The following is a 14,555-nucleotide window of genomic DNA, read 5'->3' as shown; positions in this document are numbered from 1 at the left end:
GAATCAGAACCAAGGTAGAGGGTCCTGGGATCGCAATCACCTAAATCCTGCCCTGCGTCTCTAGAGGTTGAAGTCGGCCCCTCCTAGCGCGCCAATCTAGGTCACCAGCCGGCAAGGGCTGCGCAGGGGGTCGCTAGAGGGGTGATGGGCGGGCTGTCTGCCCCAGCGGTGGGCGAAGAGTCAGATGTCTCAGGGCCTGCCCCTCTCACTTCCACTCGATTGTAATTCCATCCCCGGGCGGGTCGAGCCTTTCTCCCTCCCTCCCGCGGCCAGCCAGTCCCTCCCCGTCGGCTTCCTCAGCCGCCCCCTCACCCCCCCACCCCCCGCCGCCCGCCCCGCTCCGAAAAGCCCTGCCGCCCGCAGCCGGCTTCACTCCAGCACGCCGACCTCCCGGCTGCAGTCCTGCCTGTTTGGACGCCTCCTGGTCCAGCTCCCTCAGTCCTTCGCCTGCTCACCCAGGTCAGGGGCTCCGCGGAGGCCGCGTCCCCCACGTCTCCCAGGAGACGCCCTTTCCGTGTGCGCCCGGGACTTGGTGAAACTTTGCAGGCGCCCGCAGTGAAATGGATTTAATCCGAGGAGTCCTGCTCCGGCTCCTGCTCCTGGCTTCCAGCCTCGGACCCGGCGCCGCCCCGCTCAGATCAGCGCTCAGAAAACAAGGTAATGCTGTCAGTGCTCCCGGGAGCATCGCGTCCGGAGCGCTCAGGTCCCCGTCCCCAGCAAGGACGCGAAGCTGGCGACGCACCTTCTCTCTCACCCCTGATCCACCGCACTTAACTGGGTTCTTCTCTGCCCAGAGCCCAGAAGAGACGCGAACCTCGCCCTCCCCTTTCCATCCCAGGCGGTTCCAGGGATATTTGTTTGTTGAAAGAAGGATCTCTTTTCCAGACACAGCAGAGGTGGAGGGCTCTGTATTTGACCACAGAGAGCCGAGAGTTGGGGCAGCGATCACACTGTCTCAATTAGAAGGATTGCCAACTGTGCAGGAAAAGTCAAACGGCTCCTCCTGTGTCTCTAAACAGCTTATTGAATTCATACTGTCCAGAGCCCAGCCATTTCCTGTTGAGTGTCTGAAGATTTGCCTGGTGTGCCCTGTGCCCATCTCCGGTCCTTCCCACGCACTGTGTCGGGATGTGGCTTCAGATGTTAGGGGCTTCTTCCACTCGGGCTGTTTTCTCGGAAAGGAGCGCCCAGTGGGTTAATTTTATGCTATGTTTTGAGCTCCTGCCTTTGCGATTTAAACAAAGATATATAGCCTCATGAGCTATTACAGAAAACTGGAGCGAACTTGAAACACAGTAACTTGTATTTCCTCTAGTTACACAGGTAAAAAGTCTTGTGTTTTTGTCTACTTTGGTGTGGTGAGATTATTCAAAGTAGAACATTCTAAGCAAGAAAGTTCTTAACAGTGTTTCTCTAATAATTTTTATTCCTCTTCGCTGAGGTTATATTTAGAATTCTGAAAAATCTGTTTTTTCTTACTTTGTAAGGAGGGTGTTGTCTTATGGGATTAATTATATCTTATGAACAATGGAAACAGTAGAACTGTATTTGAATGCAGTCTGCAGAACTTTGCGGAAAGTACAGTTTGTCTTCACAAGTAATTTTTTCAGAAAGAAAGAGACAAACCAGGAACATTTTGCTACTTTTTACTGGCGAAGTTGTGTCCGACTCTTTGAGACCCAAGGACTGTAGCCCATCAGGCTCCTCTCTCTGTCCATGGGCTTTTTCAGGCAAAAATACTGGAGTGGGTTGCCATTTTGTTCTCCAGGGGATCTTTCCAGCCCAGGGATTGAACCCACATCTCCTGCATTGGGAGGCGGATTCTTTTACCACTGAGCCACCAGGCAAAGAAAATAATCTTGGCAGATTCCTGTATAACTGCTTAAATATTTGCACTGCTCAAGAATCTCTCTACTTGGAAAGATGACTTGTTGCTTTTCAGTTTTGGAAGACACCTTTACCCTTCAAGCTGTACATGTCTTCACTTACACCTTCCTTGCTACCTGCTTTGAAATTTATAGTTGTTATTATTATCTGAAGCGGGCTTAAATTATGAGCTATTCTATTCCTACCGATCATTGCCTTTGGAGAAAGCAGCAGCAGTCCCAGGTGATATTACTTTATGTTGTTTCTCTTCCTAATGCACACAGACACAGAGCTTAAAGCATTTCAACGAAGGAATTCTTCCTAACTTCCCTCCTTAAGATATGCAGATTGTGATCAACTCCCTTCTGTGGATTTATTTACATAAAACCATGTAGTCACAATTTTTTGAACAATGCATAGTTATAGCTGTAGTTCTTTAGCATGAGCAGTGCATGTAATGTTCTTTTAAGGATAGATTTCAATTCATTTAAGCAGAATTTTTTTAAAAAAGTATTTCACAAAAGCCTGCTGTGTAAAACTGCTCATATGGTTCACCATATTTCCTTTCTTATTTTCTGTAGTTCCTTTCCTAAAAATATTTCCTACCTGGTTCATCCAGGGTCTCACATTAAACGTATCAAACTGGAGGTAGAAGGAGTGTTTGGACTAGGTTCAGCCTAGGAGAGTTTTTCATTATTTTATAATTTTATCCAGACACTAGCTTTCAGGTTGGAAGGCTGTTCAGATTAAAATGACAGCTACTTCATAAACTTTGGGGGAAAATATCCTCCTGGGCTCATTTACATCCCTTGGAAAGACTGGTTTTTGATCCGGAAAATTGGTCCAGATTAAAAAGTGAATGTGCCCCACTTGGCTCTGATGTGAACAGCAACCAGCTAATTTATAATCTTCCCCAGACACCAGCAAATCCTGCGAGTATCCATGTGGGAGTTTCTTTGTACCTTGTTTCCTCAATAGAAATTGATTTGTGTGCAGTACTTTGAAGGTAGCATGGCTACCACCTAAGGCATACTGGAACAGTCCTGTTTTATTTGAATGGCCCTGTCTTTCTCCTCACACTCCTAAATCTATCTTTGACAAGTATGGCTTTGTTGAAGTCTTGGATTCAAAATCCACCTGAAAATCCCCCACCCCCATCTAATTCTGGTGAGAAAGAGAACGACTATGCAGCTTGAAACTCAGTTCTGAGTTTCATTTGGGTCTAAGATAGGCAACCTTTCCCTCCACCCCAAGATAGCTACTCATCTGTCATTAGTGTCAGTAATGAAACCTCTGCACTTGCTGAGACTCACAAGAAAGGACAGTGTGAAAGTTCAGTCATATTAAATAATAATAACACTGATTAAGTGCTTGCTACTCTCTCCGAAGAACTTGACACATAATGATTTATTTAATCAACCCAACAGGTCTGTGAGATGGGTACCATTATTATCCTTGTTTAACTGAAGAGGAAGTTGTGGCTTAGAGAAATTAAATATCTTACCCAGGGTCACTCAACTAGCCAGCGGGGGAATGGGAATTAAAGTCTCTGATATTTAGAAGCAGAAAGGAGTCCTTAATGGCCTGATTAGCAGAGATGTGCATCCCTTCGGAGAGGGTGTCCTCCTCCTGGATGAACCGGGGGGCTCCCATGGGGCTCCCACATTCAAATCACAGACCTGGCAGGAATTGAAACGCCCTCACTTTACAGCTGGGTTGAGCGTGTGTGACTCAGGGACTTGCCCCAAGTTAACATCAGAAGCCGAGCCTGGAACTAGTACCCAGACCTCCTGAGTGATCTCCAGCACTTCCCTTACCCAGTCTCTCACCCGCGTGTGCAGAGAGGACTGCTGAGCCTCTAATGTGGGGCAGGAGGGAGGGAAAGGAAAATCCAGACAAGACACATCTGCTGGGACCAGCATGCGTCAAGCCACGTGTGTTCCCACAAGCAGATTTGTATCTCACAGTGTTAGCTTAACTCTGGCACACAGAGAGAGCTGAGGGCTCCCCTGCCTTTTCTCTTTCCAGCTGCCTGATGTCTTAGGGTCAGTGGGACAAGGTCAGGTCAGCTCAGAGTTGAAGATTTTCCCCTGGAGAACTGGGGTTCACAGTCATTTTCGGGGGAGATGCAGGTCTGTAATCATTTCCTTTCCACCTTTCCTCAATATTTCTTTACCGATGTGGACTCAAACAAAGATCCAGGGAAACTCAGCAAAACGAAAGCCTGGAGGAACAGAGCAGATATAGCTCAAGGGCACTGTGCCTTGGGGGTTGATGGTGGGGAATACAGGCACCTCTAGGTGGTTTCTGCTGCTACTAGTGTGACACTGAATGGCTAGAGGATCAAGCAGGGGTCATGGGTCATCTTGTTCTACTTCCTGCACCTACACAGAATAACCTGATATTCACAAGAGTTTGCTTATATCCTTACTTGAAGCTCTCATCAAGTCCCTTTCACAGGGCATGTAATTTGGGGGACTCGGCTCTTCCGGACACCCTCTTCCTTTCCAACTAACCCTACTCCTCCAGGAGGCTGATCCAGATTGCCTTGCTTCTTGATGAAAACTGGAGCCATAAATGCCACGAGGGAGATTATGTGAGTGTGTATACTCAGTCTCTCAGTTGTGTCTGACTCTTTGTGACCCTGTGGACTGTAGCCAGCCAAGCTTCTCTGTCCATGAGATTTTTCAAGCAAGAATACTGGAGCAGGTTGCCATTTCCTCCTTCAGGGGATCTTCCCAACCCAGGGATCGAACCTGAGTCTTCTCCATTGGCAGGTGGTTTCTTTACCACTGGGCCATCTGGGAAGCTATATATATATATATATATATATATATATATATATATATATATATATATATATATATATATATATTCCCCCTCCCCACCTCCTCAGCACCTAGCTACTAGCATCCCCTGCAGTTCTGGCACCATAGCAGAAATATTTCCTCCAACCCATTCTTCCATCAGCCCCCCTACCCTCCAGTTTGTTCCCACTTCACAGCCAATCCCTCTAAAGAAGCCCCTGCCTCTCTTTCTCTTTCCTTTGATTCTCTATGAGGTAAAGGGACCTCTGTGAGGCCACGATCAGGAGTAAATGTGTGTAACATGAGGCAGTACTTTCTTCTCAGAATTCTTTCTCATGGAAGAGTGACTTGATCAGAAAGGAACTGAGTGGTGTTTTTTGTTTGTGCTTTTTATTTCTTACTCTGAGACCAGGACTTTAATAACCTTAGAATTCTTTTGGGAGTAGTTGTCCATCTGTTCATGGGTTGCGTGCGTGTGTGCTCGGTCACTTCAGCAACCCTATGGACTGTAGCCTGCCAGGCTCCTCTGTCCATGGGATTCTCTAGGCAAGAATACTGGAGTGAGTTGCCGTGCCGTCTTCCAGGGGATCTTCCTGACCCAGGGATCAAACCTGCGTCTCCTGCATTGCAGGCGGATTCTTTACTGCTGAGCTACTGGGGTAGCCTATTCATGGGTTACTGTAGCTCAGAAGTGGTCCAGTGACCCAGAGATAGATTTCTGGGAAACAGGGCTCAGGTGTCTGAGGCAGAGGTGGGATCTCAGCTCCTGCAGGGTTATCCTGGGGAGATCCTGTCTTCTCCCGCCTCTCCCCCTCCACAAACGGGACTGTACTTCTCCCAACCCACTAAATGAATGACATGATGTCTTGATTGCAACAGAGAATCTTCTGAGCTGGTCAAGACCCTTGCCACTTGTTTTGGTCACAGCTAGTTACAGGTATTAGAAGTGCATCTGCTATTTCAGGGATTAAAAAAAAAGGGGGGAAAGATGAGGAGATACTGCAGAGTGTAAATCACAGTTTATAGGAGAAACACCCCCACTGCCACCCATCTTTGATTGCATTGATTGTGAACCACCATTTTGGAGAAGGACCTCAAGGTGTGACTTTAATCTCCTGAGATGAGCTGGAAGACATGAGCCCTCTGATCTCATAGGTTGGGGGTTGGGCGTGGGGACAGGGAGAGACTCAGGTGAAAAATCAAATCAAATCGCTGCCACCAGAGGGCACATTTTCTAACATTGGCTCAGAGCAGATCTTAGACCTGTGAGTCATTCTTGAACTCCTGTGTGGATAAGAATTCCTGGAGTGCATCCCAGACATCTGCTTTTTAAACAAGAACCTCGGGTCACATGGTACATGTGGGTCACAGTTCACACTTGGGGACATGACGGAGGAGAACTTGGGTTCCTCCACTGCCTCTCTTCCCTGGTACCTCCATCCCAGGAACTTTCCAGTACCCCGACAGTCTCCACTTCGATAACACACGTGTGTTTCAACCGGAACAAACCAGCGTCTAGACAGTCTGCAGGGTGTCTGAAGATTGGATTTAGGACTTGAGATCTTCGAAGGTCGCTGAAGGACATCTCTTCTGAGCAAGTCCTCCTACTTATCCTCTTTCCCCTAGCCCTGTCCCTGAGAGATGGCTGCACCCAGGAGGGACGACCTGCAGTAACATCAACAGGAAGCCGGGCTGAACTGTGCATGACCAGCCCGTTCTCCGGGCTTGGGTGAAAGCACAGACTCTGCTACTCGACAAGTTTGGGTTCAAGTTCTGACACTGTGTTTTTGTTGTTGTTTTCTTTTTCTTTTTTAAAAAATTGCCTGGTGACATTAAGCCTAGTTATATTAACTCTATAAGCCTGGGTTTCCTTGTTTATAAAAATATAGGGTTGGCCAAAAAGTTTGCTTCAGTTTTTTCATAATGTCTTACAGAAATAGGATAAAGAAAGAACCAACCAATTAAGGATTAAATGAGGTAATGTATACACCAAGGCATTAAAAGGGATTAGAAGCTTGAAGCTTGAAGGCAATGTTTATGAATTTGGGCTTGTTTAATCTGGACAGGGGTGGAGGGGAAAGGAGGAAAAAATATGTGTATTTCCAGGCATCAGAATAATTAACACAGACATGAGTTCATGTACTTTTTATTCTTTCTCATGCGTGTTGATGTATACTTGATAACATAATTTTAAGTTTACCAAGTTGTACAATTTTTTTAGATAAATTGGCAAATCAGAAAGACTCTTTGGTCAACCACATGCCTTGATTTGGGGTTTGGAGATGTAACTGTGAGGTTTGTGGTCTGGCTTGAGTGGATTTTTTTGAGAAACACCAACTCCAAGAGTGATGGACAGTTTTTGTCTGGTAATTGTCATGTGGAAGTTTTGTAGGGTGTTGGGGGTGGGGAGCAGCTATTCCTGAAAGAGAATTATCCAGACTGACATGTGACTGGAGGTTCATGAAAATCTCCATGAAGCTAGATAGCTAAGAAATGGCCAGGGTTTGCTCACTGATCAGCCAGATTGGAGTGATTCATGGCCACTACTGGTGACATAGAAAGATAAGAGACTGGACACCAATGGCCCTTGCATTTCTTATTCATGATTCTGCATTTCCAGAGCTGTAAGAAAAACCCCACTTACCCCAGATAACCCCACCGGCTTATTTTAAGAATCAAAGGAAATCAGACTAGTGCTTTGAAAGAACTAAGGTGCTACACAAAGATAAGATATGATTATCTAACAATACTCACACTAATTATTATTATCTTAACTAATGGGATCAACCTTACTTTCTGAAGCTTTGATCTCTTTTCCAGTCTCTTCCTCTGCATTCCTGCTAAAGATACATGAAGATTCTTTCTTTGCCTGAGTCTGACAGTCCTGAGCAACTTAAATCTTAACACTTGTGTTTGCTGACAGGGCACCCAAAATCCCGAATCAGATTTAACGCAGTGTTAATGCTGTTTATTTTCCTTGGTGCAACAAATGTATATTAGCCAGTTAATGGTTTACATTGTGCAAAAGGAGTTGTGTCAGCAGGCACTTTTCTGTAACATCTGGGCAGTTGGAAACGTAATATTTAAATACAACCTGAGTTTAAAGCCTTCCTTGGACAGATGGCTAATTTTATTGATCTAATCTGACACTTAGGGATAGGTCCCATGATCCTTTGCTGGTAATTCTTAGGATGAGCAGAGACATAAATACACTGGACGATGTCTGTGAATTAGACGCTTGTTTGTTTCTAATTTATTCTTTAAATACTTAAGTATAAACAGTCATGGTGTGAATTACTTTAATCTCTACCCTAAAGGCGCTTAATTAACATTTGAAGTTATCCAGGGTAGAAGGTACTGCTCCAACATAAGAGTTTGCACTTTTTTTTAATCCCTTGGTGATGTGCAGTACCAGTGGTTAAGTATTTTGAACTTCACCTCTGTGCTGGCCAGTAATCTACACTCCAGGGCTAACTGGTTAGTTACCACCTGAAGAACTTTACTGCAAGGTCCACTTTCAAAGGTGGTTGGGGAAAGTACTTTGAGTGATGCTATAAAAAATGTAGACTAGAGGGTTTGGTAATTAGCACAAATTGTGTTAGAAATGTTTCCATTAGCGAAATATATGGTTGGCTAGAAAGACTGTGTGTGCCCTTCTATTTTTGCATGGACAAAAAGTAACAATCCAGCAAGCCCTGAGGGTCAAGCTGCTTTGGTGTTGCCTCAGAGCTCCATTCACTCCTGTATCTTTCTCACTTAACCGTAGGCTCCTTTGCCCAATGGCCCTGGATGACTTGCTGATCCTCCCATTAGAATACCAATGCAATTTTGTATTATGTAATTCTATAATATCTGTCTCAGCAATCTGCTTGCGGCTGTAACAAACAACTTCAAAATCTCAGTGACTTGACCTAAAATTTATTTTTCATTTACTCCAAGCCCAAAGTGAATATTTCTTCATGGGCAGCTCGCTTGGGCTGCTCTCCTCCAAAAGGTAACTTGAAAACCTGTCACTTGGTCTTTAATATCTCCATCTTGTACTGCCACCATCTTTAAAATGGGCCTCCAAGGTGTCATGGAAGGTAAATAGAAAGAAGACTTGTATGGGAGACATTTGTGTGCCGGGCCAGAACAGGGTCACTGGGCCCCGACAGAACTGTAATGAAGCTGGGAAATGTAGTTCAACTGTGTACATGGGAAGACAGTTACCACATGTGGTGAATTTTCTCTGAGGCAGTGATTTGGAGCTCCTAAGAGAACAAACACGGATCTTAAAAGACTAAGTTATTTGAGAACTTTTGTGACTTGCCCATGAATATTTGTATATGTGGCAGAAGTGGGCCTGGAGTTGGCTTTCATTGTAGTGTATGTGCTCAATCGCCCAGTCGTATCCAACTCTGCGACACCATAGGCTATAGCTGGCCAGGGTCCTCTGTCCTTGGAATTCTCCAGGCAAGAATACTGGAGTGGGTTCCATTTCTTTCTCCAGGGGATCTTCCCGACCCAGGGATCGAACCTGTGTCTCCTACATTGCAGGCAGATTCTTTACCACTGTGCCATCTGGGTAACTAAATACTATTTGTTGCTATGTATTTCCTACATTTTACAGAAAGTAAAATTTATCCCTTTTGAAAAGTGAAATAACTACCCGGAGGGTTAAATAGAGTGAATTCCTAAGGCACATCCACTAGAACTCCAGTTTTTACCACAGTTTTCTAGAAGCTCCTTCTATTTGTGTCCCAAAACAAAAAGGACTATTCATGGTAGAATAATTTATTCAGTGACAGATGCATCTTAAAATACAAAAATCATATTTTAGACACCACAGCCTGCTTCGACAGGGATGAAGATGGTGTGGACTGATCCCAAAAAGATAAATTGATGTTTTGTTGAACCACTGTGTTTTCCAAAGCACTTTCAAAGAAATAATCTCACTTGACCTTGTAACCCTCGCCCCACTGGGAAGTCAAGGGCTGATGACTTAGCAAAGAGGAAACAGGCCCAAACCAGGACATGAGCCTATCCCCTGATGCATCAATGCAGAGGTGTTCTTGCAGCTGCTGGGTAAGAGCGTCACCACTGTGACGTGTTTAGCTCTGCAGTCAGGAGGGACCTTGCCAATAGGACTCGCCCACCTTTCACTCGCAGAGGCTCCATGCATGTCATGGGACACTCTGTGGAATGAATTGGTGCTGCTTTCAGTTATACTCCTGACTGGTTGATGTGTGTTTTGTAAAATACATGATGACCGAGGGGCTATTTGCAAATAAGAAGCAGTTATCATGGCTGGAGGATGGCCCCAGAATCCTTCTAGTGTCCCCTGTAGAAGACCCTTCTGGGGTCTCAGGGACACGCAGGATACTCAGCCTGGCTTTGTCATTCCTCCAAGCTTCCCATTCCTCCAACACGTAGCCATTTTCTTTAGTGGAAATGGTATTTGCTAGACCTTCAATGTGGCGTATTTCAAAGGTTTATCATTCAAGTCTCAAGACTTTCTGATAATTTCTTAGGCATTTTTTTGATGTTCTAGGAGTTCCTAATGGGTGTAGTTAAACAAGTATATCGTGAGGTTGGGAAAAGAAGGATTCTTTTGATAGTTGTTTGAGAGTAATTGATGGGCTTTGGCCACAACCTGCATAAATAACACACATCCCTGCAGCTTGGAAGAATTGTAACAAGAATCCAATCAAACAGACATGGGTTTCAAGCTTGGCTTTAAAAGTTATGGCTGCCTGATTCCAGATAGAGTACTTCATGTCTTAGGCTCGTAATACCTATCACAAAGGTATTACCTATCAGATAAAATCATATCTGATAAATCAGTGAGATAATATAATGACTGGAAATGCAGCTAGGAAAGTACTTAAACATTTGGTTCACAATGAGCACTCCAGAGTTAGGCCATATTCATTAGGTTATTATAGTTTATAGAGTTTATATAGTGGTAGAGATGGTAGATTTTCCATATTTGATATAACTCCAAATATTGACAACATCGACACAAATGTGTAATTGAGCTTAGGCTCCCGTGAAAATGGAACCGAAAGGAATTTCATTTCCTTGATTTCATATTCTAGATTCTTCAAGTGTGCATCATCAAACAATGACTTTTGGTATCTAGATCAGTCATAAAGTTCATGTTATTGATGAAAGATCTGGAATCAGTTTAGAGTTTAATTACAAAAAAAAAGCTAACATTTGTTTTGGGCTTTTTATAAAGCCAGGAAGAAATAATCAAGATGCTGTATCAAGATTATGTATAGCTACTATAGTGGTGATAGATTTCCATGTATCATCTGTATGGCTCCATACCCAAAAAAGAGGTTATTTGCAGTTAGAATATAAGGAAAAATTTTCCTTATCTACCTTCTTTGCTGTGGTATTAAGAGAATAAATATGAAAGATGCTGTTTCTCTGATATCTGCTCTCTCTCTGCCTGTTTTGAGTCAACTATCCTCCCTGCCAGAATAATCTTTCTAAAATGTAGTTCCAGTCCTGTCACTTTTGTGTTTAATATTCCTTTCTGGCTCCCTACTGCATTCCAGACTCTAAAGCTGAACATCCAAGGTCTATCACAGTATGGCCCCACTTCCTTTTCCTGTCTTCTCACTGAATACATGATCTGTATTCCAGCCAAGCTCGATTATTTGCTCTTCCATAGACCTCCTCTTTGCTTCCCAGTGGTGACCCTGTCCACATGTTGATCCTCACCCTTGGAATATCCTTCCCTCATCTCTGCCCAAGGAAAGGCAATGACCCTTCCAAGCTTGGCTCAGTTCCCCCTGTTCTGTGAGGTCTTCATGCACCCTCCCAGCCAGAAGGCCTTTCTCTTTTCTCCTATTTTGCTTTGCTTTACGTTTTTGGTGTGACGAGCTTTCCTGGCGGTTCAGATGGTAAAGAATCTGCTGCATTGCGGGAGACCCAGGTTTGATCCTTGGGTTGGAAAGATCCCCTGGAGAAGGGAATGGCTACCCATTCCATTCTCCAGTATTCTTGCCTGGAGAATCCCATGGACAGAGGAGCCTGGGGGGCTACAGTACATGGGGTCTCAGAGTCAGACAAGACCCAGTGACTAACATGTTCACTTTCATGTTTTTGGTGTACTGAACTGTGCCTTCGGTTAGATTGGTATTTTGTGAAGGAGAGCACTCTGATGTCTTCACCTGGGGGTCCCCTCCATGGCCTGCTGGGGTGTCTAGCACGCAGTTGGTCTTTCCCACAGTTATGCAATGGAAACCAATGGCCTTGTTTGGGGCAAATACGTTTTAACATGGTGTGATTGATTTGATCATGCTCCCAGCTCCCAAATTCATTTCCTTCCTCACTCACGATACAGAAAAGATGTCGCTTCTCTGTGTCAACATTTTTTCTCAACCTAAGCATACATTTGAAAACCCACACTGAAGAATGATTTGGAGAGGGAAATGGCCCAGGAGTCAGTGTGCAGCAATATGTAATTTAAATTCTACCTCCACGTTGCCAGCGGCTATTGGAAATGTGGGTTTTTAAGGAGCGTCTGATTGAGTCCATACTGTGAAATATGTTATTTTCGATACCCAGAGAAGAGGTAGAATTTGAAGTAACAAGTTGGACTGCCTCAGATCGGCTTTTTATCATGGTTTGGGAGGTTAAGAAACAAAGGCAATAATACTGTTTACTCATACATCAAAAGATCGTGGGGGAGGAGGAGTGAAAGCAGCCCAGTGTGTTCAGTTCCCCTCCTTCCTCCATCTGTCTTTGAAACCAAAGGAACATGAGCCTTGTGTGGGAATGGCATTGGCAGTATAATAGAAAAGGTCGGGTTGCAGGGGAAGGGATAAAGTCAGTCCATCTCTTGTAACGAGATCTGATTGTGAGGTTGGGGGGAAAACAGTACTCAACAACTTGCTTCAGTTTTATTGTGTTGACCCTGGCTTGCTTACCAAGATCAATTCTGGAATTCTTGGAAAGTAAAGCAGCCAAAAGCTAGAGTCTTTGTTTTGTAAGGACTGTTACACCTGATAAAATGAATGCCCCTATGTGGCCCAATTGAAAGCAACCACATTGATTGACCCATTCACTAATTGATTTCTTGATATATACATATACAAGTGTATTATGAGTGTATGTGTTAGTCGCTCCATTGTGTCTGACTTTTTGCAACCCCATGGACTGTATAACCCGCCAGCCTCCTCTGTCCTTGGAATTCTCCAGGCAAGAACACTGGAGTGGGTAGCCATTCCCTTTTCCAAGGGATCTTCTCAACCTAAGGATCGAACCCAGGTCTCCTGCTTTGCAGGCAGATTCTTTACTGTCTAAGCCACCAGAGAAGCCCATGTATTTTTGTGTGTGTATGTGTATGTTCACTAAGTTGATTCAGTCATGTCCGACTCTTTACAACCCCATGGCTTGTAGCCCACCAGGCTACTCTGTCCATGGGATTCCAGGCAAGAATACTGAAGTGGATTGCCATGCCCTCCTCCAGGGGATCTTCCCAACCCAGGGATCGAACCCATGTCTCTTAATGTCTCCTGCATTGGCAGTATATATAAAGTAGAGCTACATTATAATAGCAGTTAAAAATGAGCAAAGTAAATGATTTGATGCTGAAGTATTTAAGAGGAAGTGATGTCTAAAATTCCCTTTGAAGTATCAATACATCAAAAATCAGATTCACTGATGGAGACAGGATTAAACTGTTGCTACATGCTGACTCAGACAGTAAAAAATCTGCCTGCCATGCAGGAGAACCTGGTTCGATCCCTGGGTTGGAAGATCCCTTGGAGAAGGGAACAGCTCCCCACTCCAGTGTTCGTGCCTAGAGAATTCCATGGGCAGAGGAGCCTGGCAGGCTATAGTCCATAGGTCCCAAAGAGTCAGATACAACTGAGCGACCTTCACTCAAACTCTCACTTCATCCATGTGGTGATTATACATATGTTCACTCAAACTCTCACTTTTCTATAATTTTTGATTATTTTCACAATTTGAGTGAAAAGATGAACTAAGTATTAAGGAAATAAATGAAATGACTACAAAGTTTTCCCCACGAAGAGTGGGGTTCCATCATGTTCTGCTCTGCACACAAATAACGGTGGGTTTTCTACTCCATCCTGCTCCTCACTCCACGTTTCCTCTCTGCTCTTCTCTGCCCTGCTCCTTGCTCTCTGGGGCTGGGCTTACTGCATCACTTGGGCTGCTTTGCCCTTGGCTTCTTTGAGTTCAGCTGATGAGAGACATCAGAAGGAGATCAGGAGAGCCGGGGAGAGGCTCTGGTGTACTTGTGCCGTGATCCACCCTCCTTTGGAGGCACTGCATTGCTGGCAGCAGTCACGTTTTTCTAAAACTGCATCTCCATGGCTTCTGACTCTGGCTGGCTCCCGGAACAGTTTTTTCTTCACTTTGCACTTTCTGCCCTGGGGTATTGGCAGCATCTCACTGCTGCTGGCCTCTAGGTGCATCAACACCTCTAGTTGTTTCTCAGAGCTGTTCACACGTCTGTTATGCTATGCTATGCTAAGTCACTTCAGTCGTGTCCGACTCTGTGTGACCCCATAGACGGTAGCCTACCAGGCTCCCCCGTCCCTGGGATTCTCCAGGCAAGAACACTGGAGTGGGTTGCCATTTCCTTCTCCAATGCATGAAAGTGAAAAGTGAAAGTGAAGTCGCTCAGTCGTGTCCGACTCTTCGAGACCCCATGGACTGCAGCCTACCAGGCTCCTCCGTCCGTGGGATTTTCCAGGCAAGAGTACTGGAGTGGGGTGCCATTGCCTTCTCCGACACGTCTGTTAAGTTGTCTTTTAATGACCATATTTTTAGATCAAATAAATTCTACTTCTTACTGGGACCCTAATTGCTACCTTTGTTACCACTGCTGCATGATATATCCTCTATTTCTACTAT

At 44.7% G+C, this 14,555-nt stretch overlaps 1 protein-coding gene across 1 annotated transcript in view; it reads left to right on the top strand.

Annotated features, from left to right (window-relative positions):
* Positions 1–349: 349 nt before the first annotated feature.
* The window catches only part of EGFLAM (EGF like, fibronectin type III and laminin G domains), a 193,999-nt gene continuing 179,793 nt past the window's right edge, over positions 350–14,555 (top strand). Inside the window, exon 1 of the mRNA XM_019982928.2 lies at positions 350–657. Within this exon, the coding sequence (XP_019838487.2) occupies positions 561–657 (97 nt within the window). The 5' untranslated portion in view covers positions 350–560. The remainder of the gene's footprint in view (positions 658–14,555) is intronic.

Source organism: Bos indicus, chromosome 20 (genome assembly GCF_029378745.1).
Source record: "Bos indicus isolate NIAB-ARS_2022 breed Sahiwal x Tharparkar chromosome 20, NIAB-ARS_B.indTharparkar_mat_pri_1.0, whole genome shotgun sequence".
Classification (NCBI taxonomy): Eukaryota; Metazoa; Chordata; class Mammalia; order Artiodactyla; family Bovidae; genus Bos; species Bos indicus.
This window is presented reverse-complemented; position numbering and strand designations above follow the sequence as displayed.